This window comes from Syngnathus acus, chromosome 8 (genome assembly GCF_901709675.1).
Source record: "Syngnathus acus chromosome 8, fSynAcu1.2, whole genome shotgun sequence".
NCBI lineage: Eukaryota > Metazoa > Chordata > Actinopteri > Syngnathiformes > Syngnathidae > Syngnathus > Syngnathus acus.
Window position 1 is genome coordinate 8,887,225 of NC_051093.1, and position 21,239 is coordinate 8,908,463.

General features: G+C 41.7%; 5 protein-coding genes across 6 annotated transcripts; 1 reads left to right on the forward strand and 4 right to left on the reverse strand.

Moving 5' to 3' along the window:
• Positions 1–273: 273 nt before the first annotated feature.
• LOC119125511 (ferritin, middle subunit-like) lies at positions 274–1,689 on the reverse strand. Its single transcript, XM_037256098.1, has 4 exons — positions 1,379–1,689; positions 917–1,063; positions 713–838; positions 274–635 (listed from the first exon to the last, which is right to left on the reverse strand). Exons 1-4 carry the CDS (start codon positions 1,478–1,480, stop codon positions 480–482), a joined length of 531 nt encoding a protein of 176 aa, XP_037111993.1. The 5' UTR covers positions 1,481–1,689; the 3' UTR covers positions 274–479.
• Positions 1,690–2,560: 871 nt separating this feature from the next.
• Positions 2,561–3,940, reverse strand: LOC119125514 (ferritin, middle subunit). The gene is made up of 4 exons (XM_037256100.1): positions 3,645–3,940; positions 3,183–3,329; positions 2,982–3,107; positions 2,561–2,901 (listed from the first exon to the last, which is right to left on the reverse strand). The coding sequence occupies exons 1-4, from the start codon at positions 3,744–3,746 to the stop codon at positions 2,746–2,748; spliced, it is 531 nt and encodes a 176-aa protein (XP_037111995.1). The 5' UTR covers positions 3,747–3,940; the 3' UTR covers positions 2,561–2,745.
• A 1,122-nt stretch (positions 3,941–5,062) lies between these two features.
• On the reverse strand, positions 5,063–6,501 carry LOC119125513 (ferritin, middle subunit-like). The gene is made up of 4 exons (XM_037256099.1): positions 6,173–6,501; positions 5,705–5,851; positions 5,504–5,629; positions 5,063–5,423 (listed from the first exon to the last, which is right to left on the reverse strand). Exons 1-4 carry the CDS (start codon positions 6,272–6,274, stop codon positions 5,268–5,270), a joined length of 531 nt encoding a protein of 176 aa, XP_037111994.1. The 5' UTR covers positions 6,275–6,501; the 3' UTR covers positions 5,063–5,267.
• Positions 6,502–7,461: 960 nt separating this feature from the next.
• Positions 7,462–12,464, reverse strand: aldh16a1 (aldehyde dehydrogenase 16 family, member A1). The gene is made up of 17 exons (XM_037255872.1): positions 12,198–12,464; positions 11,631–11,730; positions 11,444–11,570; positions 11,183–11,340; positions 10,909–10,986; positions 10,609–10,796; positions 10,212–10,370; positions 9,988–10,146; positions 9,729–9,882; positions 9,589–9,664; positions 9,295–9,400; positions 9,062–9,189; positions 8,805–8,975; positions 8,397–8,601; positions 8,096–8,281; positions 7,884–8,009; positions 7,462–7,800 (listed from the first exon to the last, which is right to left on the reverse strand). Exons 1-17 carry the CDS (start codon positions 12,285–12,287, stop codon positions 7,627–7,629), a joined length of 2,385 nt encoding a protein of 794 aa, XP_037111767.1. The 5' UTR covers positions 12,288–12,464; the 3' UTR covers positions 7,462–7,626.
• A 240-nt stretch (positions 12,465–12,704) lies between these two features.
• On the forward strand, positions 12,705–21,239 carry LOC119125411 (histone acetyltransferase KAT7-like). Of its 2 annotated transcripts, none has more exons than XM_037255915.1 (15): positions 12,705–12,990; positions 14,164–14,308; positions 14,755–14,928; positions 15,543–15,824; positions 15,892–15,974; positions 16,149–16,235; positions 16,857–16,955; positions 17,025–17,114; positions 18,212–18,403; positions 18,488–18,577; positions 18,722–18,862; positions 18,934–19,027; positions 19,123–19,269; positions 19,801–19,907; positions 20,096–21,239. In XM_037255915.1, exons 1-15 carry the CDS (start codon positions 12,976–12,978, stop codon positions 20,192–20,194), a joined length of 1,845 nt encoding a protein of 614 aa, XP_037111810.1. In that variant the 5' UTR covers positions 12,705–12,975; the 3' UTR covers positions 20,195–21,239. The 2 variants fall into 2 exon arrangements, with proteins under 2 accessions (XP_037111810.1, XP_037111809.1); XM_037255914.1 differs by having other exon boundaries at positions 12,706–12,990; positions 17,025–17,135.

Sequence of the window (21,239 nt, forward strand, 5' to 3'; positions counted from 1 at the left end):
GAGTACTGCAGAGGAATGTCAGATTTCCAAAATCAGAACCACGTTGGAGGCCACTTAAGAGGCTCCGTGTGAATTCAAAGCAGCTGCCTCTGTAATATAACCCAACAAAGCAATCTAAATCATTCACAGAAATTCTTCAACATTCTCACGACCAGGAGCAATGGAAGTCAGGCTAAACTATATGAATTGAATAGACAATAAAATAGGACCAGGTTGCTAAATCAGAGCATTTTGAACAACAATGCTTATGTCAATGAACAAAGAAAAGGTTAATTCCAGCTTAATTTTTTATTATTCAGTGTCGAGCATCTCTTTAAAACAGCCACTTGAGCATTTGACAAACAAGTTTTATCATCCCATGAAACCACCTAAACACATGGCCCTTTGTTAACCAGATGAAACAGTTGGCTAGGTAGAGAATGCTAATGAAGGCCCATTTTGATCAACATGACAGGCCTTCAAAAAAAAGGGACATGCATTTAGCTCTTGCTCCCCAGAGTGTGCTTGTCAAACAGGTACTCTGCCATCTTGTTGTTCCCAGCATCCATTCGGCTCAGGTTGGTGATGTAGTCACCCAACTTCTTTATGGCCTCCACTTGCTCATTCAAGTAGTGGCTTTCCAAGAAGTCGCACAGCTGTGGACGCCAAAAGAACAGGAAAAGATTAGGAAAAGTCATATGGCCAATGAGTAAATGTTAATTTGCAGACTTACATGTGGGTCCACATGATCAGAGGCAAGTTTGTGCAGTTCCAGCAGAGCCTGGTTGACATTTTTCTCCAACTTCAGGGCGCACTGCATGGCCTCAAGTCCACTCTCCCACTCATCACGCGCTGGTTTCTAGAGAAAAGCACAAATGGAAATTATAACACAAAATTTGAAAACAGCAACATCTTTTATTTGTCTTGTAGTGCACACCTTGATATCCTGGAGGAAGATACGTCCACCTCTTTTGTTCTGGAAGGACAACAGCTTCTCGGCATGCTCCCTCTCGTCATCACTGTTCTCCTTGAAGAAATGGGCAAAACCTGGAAGGGCCACGTCATCTCGGGAGAAGTAAGAGGCCTAGTATTTGAAAATAAATAAAATAAGTTAGACCGGCTTCCGTAGAGCAATAAATTAAATTATACCAATTGTAGCAAATTCACTAAAAACTGTAGTCTGCACGGGACAATGTGGGAATATGTTTGGGCATATTTAACATTTATTTTTAATAGAACGCACATTAGTTGGCCTTTTCCACCTGCTAGCAAACAGGAGCCGGAAATGCAGTGAACAAAAGAGCACGTTTGTCTATTTGCTCTGCATACAAATTGCATTCTAACCTCGTAACGTGACATCGGTCTTTTTTTCTTTTTTTTTCTCGACAGACTTACTTACCATTGAGGTGTAGGTGTAGGAAGCGAACAGCTCCATATTAACCATTCGGTTAATGGCGGCCTCACAATCCTGGTGGTAGTTCTGACGCACTTGAGACTCCATCTTAGCTGGTAGGTTTTGTCTTTTTCTTACCAAAAACAAAAGTACCAAAATAGAAATTTGCGTCGAGTTATCTAAATAACACAGAAAACTGCTATGAAGTAGTGGGGGGGGAAAAAAAGGGACGAAAGAAGTTCCGTTCAATCACTGTTGAAGCAAGAACTCTCCAACGACTCTCCGTGTGGGATTTACTGGAAGGACCTCAATTTATATTCCTCGATCTAATGACTGCTGTGACGTCAGCTATCACATTCGCCAATGGCAGCAGGTTTTGGGAGCACGTGACAATATTGCCTTTTCAGTCACTATTGCGTCACTACCTGATTGTTTACCATATCAGTTGTTGGCTAGACTTATTGCATGTATGAAAATGAGACTTTAAATCAAAAGCAGATGCACCTCGTAACGCAAGGGAAAAGAATATTCAAGACCTCACAATTGCTGAGTCATGATTACGCAGCAATCGCCCCCCCCCCCCCCCACATGCTCAGTTTGTTTTGATTTGTGCTGACTCATTCCTGGACATACCTGGTTGTCCACAACTCTTTCTCTCTCTCTCTCCCCTCCATCCTCTTTTTTTTTTTTAATTATCCCTCAATGCCATCTAATTACTGGCCATTCGGCACAATATATTTGATTTTGAGGCTGTAATTTAATGTTACAAATCTCCTTAAAAAATATTCTTACAAGGATTAACACATTAACAATCTAAAGTTTCAATCCCAAAGGCAATTGTATATGTAGTGAAATCCAAAGCATTGTAGTTCGTATCATTTACCACTAGGGCAGACTATGACTAAGTACTGCAGAGGAATGTCAGATTTCCAAAATCAGAACCACGTTAGAGGCTCCGTGTGAATTCAAAGCAGCTGCCTCTGTAATATAACCCAACAAAGCAATCTAAATCATTCACAGAAATTCTTCGACATTCTCACAACCAGGAGCAATGGAAGTCAGGCTAAACTATATGAATTGAATAGACAATAAATTAATAGGACCAGGTTGCTTAATCAGAGCATTTTGAACAACAATGCTTATGTCAATGAACAAAGAAATGGTTAATTCCAGCTTAATTTTTTATTTTTCAGTGTCGAGCATCTCTTTACAACAGCCACTTGAGCATTTGACAAACAAGTTTTATTATCCCATGAAATCACCTAAACACATGGCCCTTTGTTAACCAGATGAAACAGTTAGCTAGGTAGAGAATGCTAATGAAGGCCCATTTTGATGAACATGACAGGCCTTCAAAAAAAAGGGACATGCATTTAGCTCTTGCTCCCCAGAGTGTGCTTGTCAAACAGGTACTCTGCCATCTTGTTGTTTCCAGCATCCATTCGGCTCAGGTTGGTGATGTAGTCACCCAACTTCTTTATGGCTTCCACTTGCTCATTCAAGTAGTGGCTTTCCAAGAAGTCGCACAGCTGTGGACGCCAAAAGAATAGGAAAAGATTAGGAAAAGTCATATTATGGCCAATGAGTAAATGTTAATTTGCAGACTTACATGTGGGTCCACGTGATCAGAGGCAAGTTTGTGCAGTTCCAGCAGAGCCTGGTTGACATTTTTCTCCAACTTCAGGGCGCACTGCATGGCCTCAAGTCCACTCTCCCACTCATCACGCGCTGGTTTCTAGAGAAAAGCACAAATGGAAATTATAACAAAATTTGAAACAGCAACATCTTTTATTTGTCTTGTAGTGCACACCTTGATATCCTGGAGGAAGACACGTCCACCTCTTTTGTTTTGGAAGGACAACAGCTTCTCAGCATGCTCCCTCTCTTCATCACTGTTCTCCTTGAAGAAATGGGCAAAACCTGGAAGGGCCACGTCATCTCGGGAGAAGTAAGAGGCCTAGTATTTGAAAATAAATAAAATAAGTTAGACCGGCTTCCGTAGAGCAATAAATTAAATTATACCAATTGTAGCAAATTCACTAAAAACTGTAGTCTGCACGGGACAATGTGGGAATATGTTTGGGCATATTTAACATTTATTTTTAATAGAACGCACATTAGTTGGCCTTTTCCACCTGCTAGCAAACAGGAGCCGGAAATGCAGTGAACAAAAGAGTACGTTTGTCTATTTGCTCTGCATACAAATTGCATTCTAACCTCGTAACGTGACATCGGTCTTTTTTTCTTTTTTTTTCTCGACAGACTTACTTACCATTGAGGTGTAGGTGTAGGAAGCGAACAGCTCCATATTAACCATTCGGTTAATGGCGGCCTCACAATCCTGGTGGTAGTTCTGACGCACTTGAGACTCCATTTTAGCTGGTAGGTTTTGTCTTTTTCTTGCCAAAACAAAAGTACAAAAATAGAACTTTGCGTCGAGTTATCTAAATAACACAGAAAACTGCTATGAAGTAGTGGGGGGAAAAAGGGACGAAAGAAGTTCCGTTCAATCACTGTTGAAGCAAGAACTCTCCAACGACTCTCCGTGTGGGATTGACTGGAAGGACCTCAATTTATATTCCTCGATCTAATGACTGCTGTGACGTCAGCTATCACATTCGCCAATGGCAGCAGGTTTTGGGAGCACGTGACAATATTGCCTTTTCAGTCACTATTGCGTCACTACCTGATTGTTTACCATATCAGTTGTTGGCTAGACCTATTGCATGTATGAAAATGAGACTTTAAATCAAAAGCAGATGCACCTCGTAACGCAAGGAAAAAGACTATTCAAGACCTCACAATTGCTGAGTCATGATTACGCAGCAACCCCCCTGCATGCTCAGTTTGTTTTGATTTGTGCTGACTCATTCCTGGACATTCCTGGTTGTCCACAACTCTTTTTTAGACTTAGACTTAGACAGAACTTTATTGTCATTTTGTCAACACTAGGTGTGTACAAAACGAAATTTCGTTGCATACGGCTTTCAACAATGTAGTGGTATTTCGGCTGGTTAAAAAAAGTGACATTCTATATAAAATATGAAATAAGATAATTATAAAGTACAAAGTGCAGCAGTGATAAAGTATGTAAACAGTGCAGGAGACAAAAGCAGTATTTACAAGTGTGCAGAGGAATGCTACGTTTGAATGTTCAACAGTCTGACAGTCTCTCTCTCCCCTCCATCCTCTTGTTTTTTTTTTTTTTTTATAATTATCCCTCAATGCCAACTACTTACTGGCCATTCGGCACAACATATTTGGTCTTGAGGCTGTAATTTAATGTTACAAATCTCCTTAAAAAATATTTTTACAAGGATTAACACATTAACAATCTAAAGTTTCAATCCCAAAGGCAATTGTATATGTAGTGAAATCTAAAGCATTGTAGTTCGTATCATTTACCACTAGACAGACTATGACTAAGTACTGCAGAAGAATGTCAGATTTCCAAAATCAGAACCACGTTATAGGCCACTTAAGAGGCTCCGTGTGAATTCAAAGCAGCTGCCTCTAATATAACCCAATGTAGCAATCTAAATCATTCACAGAAATTCTTCAACATTCTCACAACCAGGAGCAATGGAAGTCAGGCTAAACTATCTGAATTGACAATAAATGAATAGGACCAGGTTGCTAAATCAGAGCATTTTGAACAATGCTTATGTCAATGAACCAAGAAAAGGTTAATTCCAGCTTAATTTTTTTTTTATTCAGTGTAGAGCATCTTTACAACAGCCACTTGAGCATTTGACAAACAATTTTTATTATCCCATGAAACTACCTAAACACATGGCCCTTTGTTAACCAGATGAAACAGTTGGCTAGGTAGAGAATGCTAATGAAGGCCCATTTTGATGAACATGACAGGCCTTCAAAAAAAAGGGACATGCATTTAGCTCTTGCTCCCCAGAGTGTGCTTGTCAAACAGGTACTCTGCCATCTTGTCGTTTCCAGCATCCATTCGGCTCAGGTTGGTGATGTAGTCACCCAACTTCTTTATGGCCTCCACTTGCTCATTCAAGTAGTGGCTTTCCAAGAAGTCGCACAGCTGTGGACGCCAAAAGAACAGGAAAAGATTAGGAAAAGTCACATTATGGCCAATGAGTAAATGTTAATTTGCAGACTTACATGTGGGTCCACATGATCAGAGGCAAGTTTGTGCAGTTCCAGCAGAGCCTGGTTGACATTTTTCTCCAACTTCAGGGCGCACTGCATGGCCTCAAGTCCACTCTCCCACTCATCACGCGCTGGTTTCTAGAGAAAAGCACAAATGGAAATTATAACAAAATTTGAAACAGCAACATCTTTTATTTGTCTTGTAGTGCACACCTTGATATCCTGGAGGAAGACACGTCCACCTCTTTTGTTTTGGAAGGACAACAGCTTCTCAGCATGCTCCCTCTCTTCATCACTGTTCTCCTTGAAGAAATGGGCAAAACCTGGAAGGGCCAAGTCATCTCGGGAGAAGTAAGAGGCCTAGAATTTGAAAATAAAATAAATTAGATCGGCTTCCGTAGAGCAATAAATTAAATTATACCAATTGCAGCAAATTCACTAAAAACAGTAGTCTACACAGGACAATGTGGGAATCTGTTTAGGCAATAATTTAACATTTATTTTTAATAGAACAAGTAACGCACATTGGTTGGCCTTTTCCACCAGCTAGCAAACAGGAGCCGGAAATGCAGTGAACAAAAGAGCACGTTTGTCTATTTGCTCTGCATACAAATTGCATTCTAACCTCGTAACGTGACATCGGTCTTTTTTTCTTTTTTTTTTCTCGACAGACTTACTTACCATTGAGGTGTAGGTGTAGGAAGCGAACAGCTCCATATTAACCATTCGGTTAATGGCGGCCTCACAATCCTGGTGGTAGTTCTGACGCACTTGAGACTCCATCTTAGCTGGTAGGTTTTGTCTTTTTCTTACCAAAAACAAAAGTACGAAAATAGAAATTTGCGTCGAGTTATCTAAATAACACAGAAAACTGCTATGAAGTAGTGAGGGGGAAAAAAAGGGACGAAAGAAGTTCCGTTCAATCACTGTTGAAGCAAGAACTCTCAAACGACTCTCCGTGTGGGATTGACTGGAAGGACCTCAATTTATATTCCTCGACCTGATGACTGCTGTGACGTCAGCTATCACATCCGCCAATGGCAGCAGGTTTTGGGAGCACGTGACAATATTGCCTTTCCAGTCACTATTGCGTCACTACCTGATTGTTTACCATATCAGTTGTTGGCTAGACTTGTTGGATGTATGAAAATGAGACTTTAAATCAAAAGCAGATGCACCTCGTAACGCAAGGAAAAAGAATATTCAAGACCTCACAATTGCTGAGTCATGATTACGCAGCAATACCCCCCCCCCCCCTGCATGCTCAGTTTGTTTTGATTTGTGCTGACTCATTCCTGGACAAAGGTTTTACATCTACCTCAACTAGAAATGTTGCTGCGTCATTGTCGTGACTCAGCAATCTGAAATTGCAAGCTGTCCAATGAGTGGGAGAGGTCTTGTGACCATGACATATCACATATCGGGAGGGAAGTTGACCTCAACACTCCATGAGACTCGGCTAAAAAGGATTGCACAAGATAAATGGAGAAGTGATGATTAACAGTCACAATGCAAGTCAGGGGACATTGATTCCAACACTTGCTTTCCCTATATTGGCCCAATCTCATTACCTCTGTATATTTAATGCTACCAAGATGACATGTGCCAAAAATCTCAACTGAGCATAGACAAACACACAGAAATGCTGCAAAATTACTTTTAATCGTAATTTATAAACACAACAGAACTGTAGCTCAATCAAAAATGGAATGTGTACTTGAAACAAACTGAAGTTTTGTACGTGTTTACAAATCCAAACAAGTGCATGTTACTCAAAAAGGCAGAATTCTTACATAACAGTAAGGCATTGTATTTGATACAAAACGTGTCTCCCTTGGTAGGTTACACAACGACAGCAGACATACGGCTGGCTCGCCAGCTTAATCCTTCATTTTACATAGAGTACAATTTGTCAAGTCCTCCCAAGCTAACATTGTCAACAAATGTGATCGTTGTCCTGTGATTGTGTAGTTGTACAATAACCTTTGCCCATTCCTTCATTCGAGATTTATAACAGGCTTTTTTTTTTTTTTTTCAGCAGAACGTCACTTTGAAATGATTTATTGAATTAATCTTTAATTTGCCTTGAACCCTACGGTGATCATTTTGTCATTTTATTCATCACACTCTTTCTATTAAGCTGTAGGAATCCACACGCTCTTCCACTGGACGGCATTTCTCCACAGTTCCTCCAGAACAGAGGGGTGTGTCCAGTCCCCACCACAATGCTTCCCGTCCTTGTCCTTCTGGCAGAACAGCCGCAAAGTTTTTAGCGGGCTGGTGCAGGTGTACTGGAGGTACTGGCAGCCCTACAACGAGAGAACGGAATCATGTGAGCTGCGTAACTTCATATTCCTGATGACGTTTTTGAAGGGCCTCAGATAATGCTCACCTCACTGTTGCCCCAATACCAGATGGCCTTGATGACGCTGTGATTGGCCAAGGCCTTTGTCAACTGGTTTCTCCTTCCTGTAATGATGCTCACTAAGCCTGCTGGCAGATCTGAAGACAGGAGCACCTAGATGCAGAGCATTGGCAGTTCCCACACATTTAAGGACAAACATCTATTCAGAAAAAAAGATTCAGGGGCATTATTCCTCTTACCTGAATAAATGCTAATGCCGGAAGTGGATATTCCTGACTGGGCACCATGACGATGGCGTTGCCAGAGGCAAGGGCTGCTCCAAGAAGTGTTACCATGGAGAGGAGGAGATGCTTGTCAGGAAGGACCACACCCAGCACTCCCAGTGCTTCAGGGATGGAGAGACCCGTGCCAGACTGTGGTACAGGCTGAGCGACAGCAACCGTACCAGATGTTAAAGTAAGTGTGCATCAGGAGAATTTGAAACTCACTTAAAGAACACCTTTGAAAAAGTATGACTTTGTACAACATTAAAGGCTTCACCAGAGTTCCGCCGTGAACTTTGTCACAATAGGCAGCCCAATCACGGAGTCTGGCGATGCTGAGCTCCACTTCCGAATCAGCCTCTTCCATAGGAAGACCAGTTTGGGTACTGATTGACGACGCTATGTCCTGCCTTTTTCCTTCAAGCCCCTTGGCCAGCGACTGAATAGACTGGGCACGTGCAGATGGACTCTTTTTCATCCAGCTAAAGGAGAAAAGTCACAATGGTAATTATGCAGATTATCCAGAAAAATCAAAATCATGACCGTGACAGGCTGAATGAAAGGTTGGTAAACACTGTTTGAGAACACCGTGTTTTGTTTTATTAGGCAAAAAAAAGAAGACTTAGCTCCAATGTATTAGTCAACATGTTTTGATTTGTTTCTTTGAATTTAGTTGGTCACTCACCCTGGCTGAACTTTGATAGCTGCCTCCACAGCATTCCGGACATCTTTCTGGCCTCCATCAGGACAGTAGCCGAGCACGCTGCTGCCCCCTTGTGGATGCACTACTAAGCTGGCGCCAGACTCCGATTTGCAAGCTTTGCCAGCGACAAAATGTGAGTAGGACTTCAGGGTACTGAGAAGAGACATATACAATCATGAATATGCTTATGTGGAAAATTACGTTGTGTAAGAATAACCATATTTAAACAAACGACGCACCCAGCAGTCTCGTCGGGAATGATAACTGGCGGTGCGTCTGTTCCAAACTTGGCGTAGTCCAGAGCAACAGAGGAAGCACGAGGGGGAACGTAGGATGATGATGATGGCCGTAAAAACTGATAAAGACCCTGAAAAAAGACAGAAATTGCAGAATGATTGTTTAGGCTTCAAATATAGTAGATACCGCAGAGCTAGTATCTCGTGTAAAAGTGTAACAAACGAAGCAAACAAACCTCCTGGCCTCCATCAGTGCATGTGCCGCTGTCTTTGTGACCAGAAACAGGCAGACACGGATCAGAGAAAGGGCGTGAGTTTACCCACACTGAGCCAACAGACAGACTGAAGAGAGACAGAAAAAAAAAATAAGATCGGAACATTATCCAGTGGCATTCATGATTTGTAAAATACAAAAGAAATGCAAGCGCAAATGCTTTTTAAGTCCATTTATAATATTACTAAAAAAGCATTTTTGGTGGTGGCAACTAGGGAAAGTCAGAAGAAAAATGCATCTGTGTGAATGTGCGTGCCTCTTAGATGTCTCCAAAGCCAGAGTGAGGTCTTCAGTCCAGATACATGCTGTTTGGCCATGTGGACTGTGGTTCCCTGTGTAGAACGCAAGAATTTTACGCGTAGAATACTTTTGATGCATCTACAGAAGCATCTTTACCCAGCGTCACTGCCTCGGAGTTACTTCTGAAGGTCATAAGTGGAAGCAGTGGGCCAGGAGAGGGCACGACCACACATGACGAGGATGGGGCCGCTCCGCATAGCAACGTTGGAGGATATTGCGTACCAGAGGGGACAGCGCAGGACTGCACCAACTGAGGTATGAAAAAACAAAATGAAATAAGCTCACGGTATAATGAATTAGCAGCGTCAAGTACCTGTATGTAAAATCACGAGATCAATAAGATTTTATGACTAACCGTAGCCCCGCTATTTTGAGCATCCTGCACTGCGGCGTCCACGAGCACCCTGACATCATCACTGGGCAGCGCCACACATTTCAAGCCCGCCATGCGCAGCCTTAGGCGGGCCGTCACACTTTCAAGCACGCTCTCCTGCACGCACAACACCCAATGCACCTGCGGAGACAAGATCTTTAAAACAAGTATCAAAAATTGACGAGCATAGTGGATACTTAACTCACTTCTTTCTTTTTTTGGAAGGCAGTCTCTAACACGTCATCCACTGCACTGTTGATGTCAGCAGACTCAAAAATGATGATAGGGCATGTAGCGCCAATGTTTGGGGATACACATACTGGAACCCCCATCCCTGCTGTGGCTTTACACAGCTTCACAGCATCCTAATTAAAAAAAGAAAATAAAAATCATACATTTTTGATACATGTGAGATCACTTATGTACCGTAATTTTCGGACTATAAGTCGCGGTTTTTTTTCATAGTTTGGGTGGGGGGGCGACTTATACTCAGGAGCGACTTATATACATATATATGTTTTTTTTCACTTTTTTGGGCATTTTATGGCTGGTGCGACTTATACTCCGGTGCGACTTATAGTCCGAAAATTACGGTATATCTACCTGTTTGTTGCCACTGTAGGTGACGTAGCTGATGCTGGAGTTCTTGGCTACATCAGAAGCAAGTGACATGTCAGTGCCAGTTAAAACACTGAGAACGCCAGCAGGAAGCCCTGCACTCCTAAAAAGCTGAGCCAATAGAAGTGCCGGAGGGGCGGTACGTAGACCAGGGGCAACGATGACCGAGTTGCCTGAGGAGGAAGAACATTTAGGTAAATTAGTCAACAACAGATTTGAATGTGACATCATCACATATGAACAAAAATCATAAAGAACTAAGTATTGCGAAACTTTTTTTTTTACCCATGGCCAATGCTGGTAAGACTTTGAGCATCAGGGAGTAAAAACTGCACTCATCAGAGCCAACTACTAACACCACACCTGTAAAAGAGGAATAACACATTCAAAATGGTATCATATGAAAGTGTGTCGCAGCCTATCATTAATTAAAACGTGCTGAGTGTATTTTGACGACAGCATTTTACAGACCTGTTTTTAAAACACTTGTAAATTTTGGACAAAAATATAATAAGTCTATTTATTTTTAAAAACAGGACCAATGGGCCATCTCACACACCCAATGGCGTCCAGTTGGCGATCAGAGTGTCTCGAAGCTGAGCCCAGCCGCTGTAGTATTGCAACAACCTGACAAGGCTGGAGGAGGAGCAGGAGGCTTGACAAAGGTCACACAGCTCGGCCACAGTTTGGCCATGCTGTCCAAGAGTGCTCGTCAACCTGAGGACAGGTGACACACATCCTAAAACATGCACAAACACTTGTAGAAGCATTTCAGCACTTTTAGAATCCTTTCAGCATGTTTTTTTTTTCGGGTGTGTACCTGAGCAGCACTTTGGACCTCTGGTAGCAGGACAGGCGACTCCAAGACTCAAAGCCTTTGATAGCAGACGATGCGCACTGCAAAATATCGTCCTGCACAGCACACACTGTGCTGCACACAAGATCACCTAAAAAAGTCCAAGTTGTTGTGAACTGCGTCGAGTTTTAGGCTTAAAATCGGCGCTCACCTTTCGAGTCCACCAAGGAGCGAGTCTCTCTGTCTACCAGATTGACAAATTTGCCATCAATGAATAGACCCAAAGTGCGGGACTGGTTATCCAGCCATGCCTACAGGGCAGCGGAAAGGCAAACAGTGAGTGGATATAAAAAAATGCAGACCCCTGTTCAAATGCATACATATCAATATTCTCAACAAACTTGAAAGTGGCCATTGCACACTTCCGCTTTTCGGTATCCGGCCTTCAAATGATAAAGTTTGGGATTCTGGATATCATGGCTCATATTAATGGTGGCAATTTTGGGAGATGGTAAACAACAGTGCAGTTTGATATCAAAAGTGTACTCACTGTCCCCCATGACAGTTCATTGCAAGCTTATTGCACAATTCAGTCACATGCTTGCCTTGTGAGTTATCAGTTAATGAACTTCACAAGGGTCCAAGGGTCTAACGCTGGCTTGCAATACTTTGAATAGTGGTAATTACAGTAGAAGAGACATGAAGCATGCATCAATATGTGGAATTTCAGAACAACATCAAAAACACTATTTTCTTTCATGCAAAATAGTCATTTTACCTGTGCAGTGGCAGTGTTGGAAGTTGTAGCTGGTCCGCACTCCATGCTTTGAAAAATATCTTGTACAGTCTTTGTGGTGGTACCAGCCATAATAGTAATAGCTTAATTTTGCAGAAAATCTCCAATAAGTCCGTTAATTCTATTCTGAGAAGTTTTAAAGGTCCCAATCTTTGTTATAAAGCAGTAACGCCGCTCCAAGCGAAACCAGAAAAAAAGTCAACACGTCAGAGCGAACGTGCTTCCTGTCAAACCCGCCGACTGACAACATGAAGCGAGAAAATTCATTTCCACCTACGACAACCATCGTTTGTACAGTATATTTGCTGTTTAAAGTCATCATGTTCGATGTTTGGGCTGTGATTGTCTTAATTTCCCCTAAAAGTGTTTTAAACCCGTATTTTTGTAACAAAAACATTTTATTTTTTATAAGGACAAAACCGTATAACAAATTGAAGCGTGAAAAAATTCTCAAAACCTGAGATGGATATAACAAATATAGTATTGATGTATTGAGAGTTAAATTCTACGTGAACGCAAAATAATTTTACACACATAAGGGAACGCTCGAAGCAGCTTAACTTGTTTCCAGTCAGGCGGATTTTATCAACGTACCGAGCGTGCGCCTTGAGAGGAAAAGCATCAATCTGATACGCGGTTTTCAGCTGACTTGGCTCATATTGTAACCTGGCGGTTTGTTGTTGTTAGATATTAATGGGATCTGACATCAATTGCTCCCGTCACAGTCATTATTAACTTGGAAAAAAACGATTCTGTGAAAATGCCCCGGAGAAAGGTAAGGCATATCTTTTCTTTGGTGCAAAACAGCCTTTAGAATAGACTGCAAGCTGGCTCCCATAACGTCATCGATTACGTTATCCAATTTAGGATGAAAACTGAAGGGGTTGTAGTAACCAGTGGAATTTAACTACACATTTAGCAGTTGTTTGTGTGCGTTGAGAGTACACTCTTAGATACGATTGTTAGTTAATTCATAAGACATGCCCTGTTGAATTTGCTCATCGGCTTAGCAAATGTGTATTTCCTGGTCACATAAATATGTCACTATATATATATATATATTTTTTTGCACTATTGTAGTTTGCCTTTCGACCTATTTTCTATTATGATTGCGGAGCGTGCGTTGATGCTAACCTCCGTAGCCGCGAATACTTCATGTTTGGTCGGGACTCGGTTGGAACAAGCTGATCATTTTGAGGACGGTGCGACGCGTCCGTACCAAAACAACACAGTGATTGGTCAGAATCCCAATTAGCGATGCGCTCATTGGTCTGGCTTTGTGGAGCTACGCCTCTTCTCTCTTCTCATTGGTTGTATGCAAATGAAGTGCTTGGCTTCTTGTTATGAAGTGTCAAAAAAGTACGTCAAAAGGGCTTTCGTATTGAGTGACGTTTTCAGGCTAATTGGTTTATGAACATTTGATCAATTAGTAAAGATTTTAGTAATGCTTTGAATTAATAAATGTTTTCACAACATAGAACTTATCAGGTACCTATTATTATTATTAGGTACTCCCAGTCAAGCTAGCGCGAGCTGTATCAAAAATTATTTTATACATGGTTATTATACACAGTTTAATACTGTAAAATAGTGTCCATTACAGCCTCACCTGATTCACCCAAATTGTCAGTTTTGGCAGCTCGCATTTTTGCTAAATGTTGCTTGTTTGAACATCATGATGGATGTGATTCCCATCATCCCTTCCATCTGACTTAAGGTCCTAAAATGTCCGTCTTTGGTGACTCGGTTAATGTGATTAATTATTGACAAGTTTGTTGCGTGGGGATGCGGAGGATATGATGCTCCTCACCCAGGATGGGATCTTTTTTGGATTATCCACTGGTAAAACAAAACAAAATCATAGGAATAATAAACCAATCTGAAGTCTGTCTTGAATTACCTTTAGCCAGGACACTCTTTTAATTTATTTATTATATTTTTTTTACAGAGGACCACAGGCAGCAGCTCAGATGGGACAGAGGACTCTGATTTCTCCGCCGACCTCGAGCCGGCCGAAGCGGTCGCAAACGTGCAACGACGAATTAGTACGCGCCTGACTCGCACGTCCCTTCGTCTCAGCCGAAGCACACGAGGTGAAATGTTTTTTTACTATATGCATGTCAAAGTCAAAGTCTGCTTTATTGTCAATTTCTCCACATGTCAAGACACACAAAGAGATCGAAATTACGTTCCCACTATCCCACGGTGACAAGACATAGTACACAACATACATACAAGTAAACAACACAAAGTAATATGTTGCCCAACTTCAACATATCAAATGTGTTGATGAAGGAATAACATGAAGATTATTTAGATGCATAAATAGCAGAGATGGAAGAAGTAGGGTACTCACAATATGTACTTGTTTAAACATGGTCAAAAAAGTCCATAATATTCAAGCACCCCCTGCTTTGTCACAGAAACTATTCTTCCTTTATTAACAGCATTTTCTTACTGTCTTTGATAATGTGGGATGGCATATTTGGTATTCACTTAAAACGTTATGGTTCATCGAAACATTTCTACTCTCTTCCAGAAAACTCCAGCACAGCACGAAGCAGTTCTCCTGCACCAGCGGAGACAGCAGCGTCTGCGTTTTCCTCAAGACGCAGAAGCACGCGTAACCAACAGGGGGCGACAAACACCACGGCCAAAAAATACCCACTCAGGCAGGGCAGGTTATCTGGCTCAGATACAGAGGTTAATAATGGTAAGTGTAAAAATGACTGGCCTTAATGTCTTATATACTCAGGATGCTAATGACATTATTTCGTGTAAGTAATATTGCATATGTCCCAAATACTTCAGCCACTGAAATCGTGACATTCAACATTTAAAGAGATGTATTTGGAATAATCATGGACAGTGTCACCCCGACTTCTTATTTCGTTTGCTTCAGAAAGTTTGATATACCGTACCTTTTATCACAGAAGGTTTCTAGTTCCATCTTACCCTGCTGCCACCCAAAAAAAAAAAAAGAATGCCCATTTTCGTGGCGAGTCAAATGTGTCTGGAGAGGTAGGCAAGAACAAGGACTACAGCATGTTCTGTTATTTGCTGGCCGAGGTCTCGGAGCTCTGCGCCTCATGCGCACTCACATCAGTCTTGACTGTAAGATTCCTCTGCCTGGTCTCAAAGGGTGTAAAGTACCTGGGTGCCAGTGAAATGAGTGACTGGGGCTTCGTGACCTTGGAATTTGAAAAAAAAGAAAGAATAAAAGTTGTAGTCCATGGTCTCCACTTCTCACTAATAAGAGACTATCCTAATGAGGCCATCCGATCTTTGCATAGAAACCATTTAAATTGGCCTTCATTGACTCTGCAGGCATAAAGCGGACAGCGGACCACGACGAGACCCCTCCCCGCACCCCGACGGGAAATGCCCCATCTTCAGAGTCAGACATTGAGACCTCCAGCCCTGGGAACGACCTGGTTTCTTCTAGCAATGATGTGGTGGTTTCTCAAGAGGAGGATGAAAGACTGGCAAAGGAGCTCTCGCTGAAAGAGGCCGCCGCTCACGACCTTTCCCACAGGCCCAAACGACGGCGCTTTCACGAGAGCTACAACTTCAACATGAAGTGTCCCACGCCTGGATGTAATTCCCAAGGTAAAGGGATTGTTTCTTCAAATGTTGTGCCTCTGTGCAAGAGTCATATGATCTTCTCCTTGTGTAGGTCACCTGACAGGAAGACACGAGAGACACTTCTCCATATCAGGGTGTCCTCTATATCACAATCTATCAGCTGATGAGTGCAAGGTATTAAAACACAAGACTCTTGATAATGGCAACTGCTTTGCTACATGCTAACAAATTCAGGGCTCCCACAATGTGCAAGTGGTATAACAGGGTCAGGTTGGAACGCAGAAGGTTGTTTTTGCTGCAGGGCTGACTGTCACTTGCCGTAATCACACCGTGTTGATGTTTTGTCAGGGCAAGGTGTCAACTCGGGAGAAACAGGCCGATGAAAGGACGCTGTCTCACCGTCACGACGAGAATCGCCATTCCACCAGGAACCAGGTATGGCGTCGGTTCAAAAAGTATTGTACTGATTCGTGACTGGCTTTTGTTTTGATGTGCCCTGTGTTGAAATGAGATGTGATATTAGAAAGCATTAAATAATCATTGTGTCATTGGGTCAAATTTAATAAAGGCAGGAGATAATATGGAGCCTTAAGTTATTATATATTCCACTGGACAATATAGCCAGAAGCAGCAGAAGCCTCATAAAATCAATGTTTTGCCTTCCAGACATTAATTGCCGTCCTGTCGGCCAGCGATAAATTAGTGACTAGGCTGCTCATCTCATCAGATATTTAAGAAAGTGGACTTTGTTTTGTGGTGTAATGTAGATGACAAGCCTGGCAGTAGTAAGAAAATATGTCATTAATGTTTTGTTTTTCTCGGACTCCCTCTACAGTCAACTTTGATTTCCTGATAGAAACTGGAAACCACCGGCAGGCTTTTTACTTTCCGTCTTTCTCATTCGTACTAAAATAACAAAAGACCACCACGCCAAAGCCAAAGTACAGCGTTATCTTTGTTTCGCGCCTCTCCCGGGAGCTGCCCACGTGTGATGTAAACATCCAGGACAGGTTGTTATCTGGCGCGAGCTGGTGCTAACTGTCGGCGACGTGTCAGGCCCCGACAGATCGTCAGCTACGCTACAAGGAGAAAGTGACTGAGCTGAGGAAAAAGAGGAACAGCGGTCCCAATAAGGAGGAGAAGGACAAGTCTACGGTTTGTGGATGAGACGTTTGGCAAATGCCGTTTGAACATACTAATGATGATTTTAAACTTTGCCGCTAGGATCATCGTCAGAGCCACGGCATGAATCGGGAACCCCTGCTGGAGAACATCACCAGCGACTACGACTTGGACTTGTTCAGGAAAGCGCAGGCACGTGCCTCGGAGGACCTTGTAAGAGAGAAAACTCATCATCGCCCTCCTCTTTCACTCTCGTTGCGTCGGTTATTTGCCCACTCCCCCCCCCCTCGCCGGCTCCTTCCTGCCTTCTTCCTTTTTTCTCTTCCAGTCTGCACAGCCTCCTCTGCAGCCTCAGGAGGAGTCTGAAATATACTTGGTAGATGGAACAATCCCTTTCAGTTATTCTGTGTGTGTTCTGTTCCATTGAGAGCCATTGAGAAGTCAGGTTATTTTGTTTTGACCCTTAAATGACTCCCTATTTCCGAAAGGCAAATGGACATCAAATATGAATGTGACGATCGGGGCCTTAGCGAGGACTTGTAGTGTTGCGTCATTATTATTATAATAGCTTTAATCAGCTTTTCATTCATGTTTCGTAATCACACCCAGAACATAAAACTTCTCAGTTATTAAAAACCATTACAAATATTGCGGCACACATTCCAATGTGTGATCTGGTTTGCCTCTTTAAAATAATTGAGTGTTTTTCTGAAAATTCCTCCTGACCGACGATTAATTAAAAAGCTAAGAAGACTGAAGTACACCGAGTATTACAATTTTTTCTTTTACATGAGAGATTTTCATGGATGTATAAGTCTTTAGATTTCCACATCATCGTTTCGACACCATTCCTAGGAAATTACAATGGCCCAGTAATGGCGAGCGGGCCCACAGGCTACTCATTATTTTCTGGCGCTACCACCACTATTGGAAAGCCCTTCAAAAATGGAATATTTGTTTACCTGTGCTCCAGTCTTCCTCGTTCCCCTGCAAACAGTTGCTCTACTTACTTGAGAAATTCAGTTTATTATTTTGAGTTCTCATCTGTGGGTTATTCATTTACAACTGAAAGGCAGGCAGTTTATATGCTTGAGAAAATTCCCGCACTCATCTACAATTTTCTTCATTGTGATTCTGGGTGTTATCTATGCTCTTCCCTGACTAACAGAGTTTTTTTTTTTCTTTTTCTTTCTTATTCCTTTTTGTCACGGCAACCTATTACCCTGTTCTGTCCTCTTCTACCATCTCCTTTCACTCCCATCATCACTCTCTTACCCCGATCATTACAGGAGAAGCTTCGTCTGGCTGGCCAGGTATCAGAGGGGAGCAACATGATTAAAATTATCGTGTTTGGACGCTACGAACTGGACACGTGGTACCACTCGCCGTACCCGGAGGAATACGCCCGGTTGGGGAGGCTGTACATGTGCGAATTCTGCCTTAAGTATATGAAAAGCCAGACCATCTTGCGTAGACATATGGTAAGACTGATTACAAATATTTCCGTTAACATTATTTCCACAACCGAGCATTTCATTTCTTTTTTTTGGTCCTTTTCGCATTAGGCCAAATGTGTTTGGAAACATCCTCCCGGCGATGAAATCTACCGAAAAGGCAACATTTCAGTTTTTGAGGTCGATGGCAAGAAAAATAAGGTCAGAAAACTTCAAACAATTCAAATCATGAAAGATTGAAATTAATGACAAGCAACCATTTGCATAATCCAGTATTCATGTTCATTCTTAATTTCAGTGGGGAAAATAGATTTTTTTCTAACAGCACTGTTTTTTTCCTGTCAGATTTTCTGTCAGAACCTTTGTCTGCTGGCCAAACTTTTTCTAGACCACAAGACTTTGTATTATGACGTTGAGCCTTTCCTCTTCTACGTGATGACTGAGGTGGACAACACAGGGTGCCATCTTGTGGGATATTTCTCCAAGGTGAAATCTTTCAAAAATGACAACAGTTACGTATCGCTGCTGTATTTACGCCTATTTCTGTCTTTGTCTAGGAAAAAAACTCTTTCCTAAACTACAATGTATCCTGCATCCTCACCATGCCACAGTACATGAGGCAGGGATATGGAAAAATGCTTATAGACTTCAGTAAGCTGACACTTTGTTATTTTTCTGTGTTACTCTAGCATTCTATAAACAACAAAACAATCGGTTTTAGCATTGTTTTCAATTGGTCCTTTTAGGTTACCTGTTGTCAAAGGTAGAGGAGAAAGTGGGCTCGCCAGAGCGGCCGTTATCTGACCTGGGCCTTATCAGCTATCGCAGTTACTGGAAAGAGGTGCTGCTGCGCTACCTGAATAATTTTCAGGGGAAAGAGATCTCCATTAAAGGTCAGTGAGTCCATTTTGGAATGTTGAAATACCAAATATGCAAGTTACTCTTTGTCGTCAGTGTTTCCTCGTTTCATGTCATTAAAAGTGCAAGGACATTTTTGTCTTCAAAAATCCATTTTATTCAATCTCAGGTACATCTTTGTATAAATTGCAACAACAACAAAAAATCATGTGGTACAGTACACTGCTCTCAGCTAATCGGCTTGTCTCGTGGGAAGGTTAGTGCGACTGGTGTTGCTGATGGTCAAAAAATGGCCTTTTGAATCTTCCACTAACTATTTCCGGCTGATATTTGCACCGGTTATGGATGCGAGTTTTTATTAAGGCTCAGTCAAATGCATGACATCCTCTCTGCTTTCAACTTTTGGCTGTAGAAAGGTTATGCCTTCTGGAACTGTCATTTTCTGCCTCCAAGCAATTTCACGCGATGTCGGCATCATCTGTGTGGCCGACCGAGTTCACTAATGTTGTAAACTGATGTACACTAATCATATGCTTCCCTTGAATGTTGTCTCTTTGTACTGTCAGAGATCAGCCAAGAGACGGCAGTGAACCCAGTGGACATTGTCAGCACGCTGCAGTCCCTCCAAATGCTCAAATACTGGAAGGGGAAACACCTGGTTTTAAAACGACAGGTGAGATTGAGCACTGTTATTTTTCTCTTTGGTCATATGACGCTCTCAAGCTGATCGGTCGGTACCTGAGCAACTCTGTGGCAAAATGGCCGCCCCCTGAAATGGTTCAAAAACGATGACAGAAACTTCAATTAGTTCGCATCTTAACTTCATCTCGAGCAAGCTTAACCGAATCCCGCCTATTGTAGGACCTTATTGATGACTGGAAAGCCAAGGAGCGCAAACGTGGTAACAGCAAGACCATCGACCCCACAGCTTTGAAGTGGACGCCACCTAAAGGGACGTAGAAGTGCATTTTCTGTCACGCTCCCACAAAAAAAAACACATCCACTTCTGCGCACTGGTGAGCACACGCACCTAAAATATTCACACTGGCACTGTTGTTTTAAAAACGCTTCCAGCGGCTTTTTACTAAGTCAGATATTGTTGCACTCACTTCTGTTACAACAAACAATAATTATGATGATTGTCGGACTGAATAAGAACGTAAGAGAAAATGTAGCAGGCAATGTATTACGTGTCCGATTATTCTGATTTATTTACTCAAACATTTTACAGACTGTCAAAGTATTTCTAGCATTATCTCGAAAATGTTCTACAAAATAGTATAGTCCGTACACAAATGGCATAGTACGATTTTTTTTTTCCGTTTGGTTTTAGAAAAGTGTGTTTCAATTACAGTGTTGTCAATACAGGTTGAAATAGATAATATTCAGTAACCATAACCTGAAATTTGCGTGACGGAGCTCTGACTGGAAAATACTTGAAAATAATCATTTTATGTGTTCAGAAAAAAAAAAAGAAATTGGCCAGATTTATGCGAAAAGAGAAAGTAGAAGTGAGCTATTGAAAGAGCGTAAATATTCAATTTTGTTCTAGAATTGTGTCATCAATTAACGTGTGCCAGGTATTTAAACCTATAAGCTATAGCTGCCATTGGCCTTATTTTAACTTTTGTACGTCTTTAATTTAAGAAGGGACCTGCCTTGATATCTTTAAGTTGCTATCTGTCATCAACAGGACATATGTGAGATTTTTAGACCCCCCCCCCCCCCCCCCTCCTCATATTTAATCATTTTCTACCTCTCACCACTGTATAAAAGTTGAAATATTCCACTTTTGGTCTTCTTTGTTACTGTGTGAAAATGTCTTTTGTTGAACATTTTTTGTACTAGAGTTCTTGAAAGGAGATGTGTTATTTATGTTTTAAGAATGTGCAAAGTGTAGAATAAAATAGTCACAGGATTCTTCCATGTGAATAGAAATATTTGTTTAAAATGATGTTTATATTGGGATTCTTAAAAGCTACTGTTTTTTTGTTTTCTTTTCTTA

Coding starts and splice junctions, on each gene's coding strand:
- LOC119125511 (XM_037256098.1), bottom strand. CDS start 1,480: ATGGAGTCTCAAGTGCGTCAGAACTACCACCAGGATTGTGAGGCCGCC. Junction 1,064..1,378: donor CCTACACCTACACCTCAATG/GTAAGTAAGTCT, acceptor TTCAAATACTAG/GCCTCTTACTTCTCCCGAGA. Junction 636..712: donor CTGATCATGTGGACCCACAT/GTAAGTCTGCAA, acceptor TGGCGTCCACAG/CTGTGCGACTTCTTGGAAAG.
- LOC119125514 (XM_037256100.1), bottom strand. CDS start 3,746: ATGGAGTCTCAAGTGCGTCAGAACTACCACCAGGATTGTGAGGCCGCC. Junction 3,330..3,644: donor CCTACACCTACACCTCAATG/GTAAGTAAGTCT, acceptor TTCAAATACTAG/GCCTCTTACTTCTCCCGAGA. Junction 2,902..2,981: donor CTGATCACGTGGACCCACAT/GTAAGTCTGCAA, acceptor TGGCGTCCACAG/CTGTGCGACTTCTTGGAAAG.
- LOC119125513 (XM_037256099.1), bottom strand. CDS start 6,274: ATGGAGTCTCAAGTGCGTCAGAACTACCACCAGGATTGTGAGGCCGCC. Junction 5,852..6,172: donor CCTACACCTACACCTCAATG/GTAAGTAAGTCT, acceptor TTCAAATTCTAG/GCCTCTTACTTCTCCCGAGA. Junction 5,424..5,503: donor CTGATCATGTGGACCCACAT/GTAAGTCTGCAA, acceptor TGGCGTCCACAG/CTGTGCGACTTCTTGGAAAG.
- aldh16a1 (XM_037255872.1), bottom strand. CDS start 12,287: ATGGCTGGTACCACCACAAAGACTGTACAAGATATTTTTCAAAGCATG. Junction 11,341..11,443: donor AGGTCCAAAGTGCTGCTCAG/GTACACACCCGA, acceptor ACCTGTCCTCAG/GTTGACGAGCACTCTTGGAC. Junction 9,883..9,987: donor CTCAAAATAGCGGGGCTACG/GTTAGTCATAAA, acceptor TTCATACCTCAG/TTGGTGCAGTCCTGCGCTGT.
- LOC119125411 (XM_037255914.1), top strand. Junction 14,929..15,542: donor AGATACAGAGGTTAATAATG/GTAAGTGTAAAA, acceptor TTGACTCTGCAG/GCATAAAGCGGACAGCGGAC. Junction 19,908..20,095: donor ACCTGGTTTTAAAACGACAG/GTGAGATTGAGC, acceptor CGCCTATTGTAG/GACCTTATTGATGACTGGAA.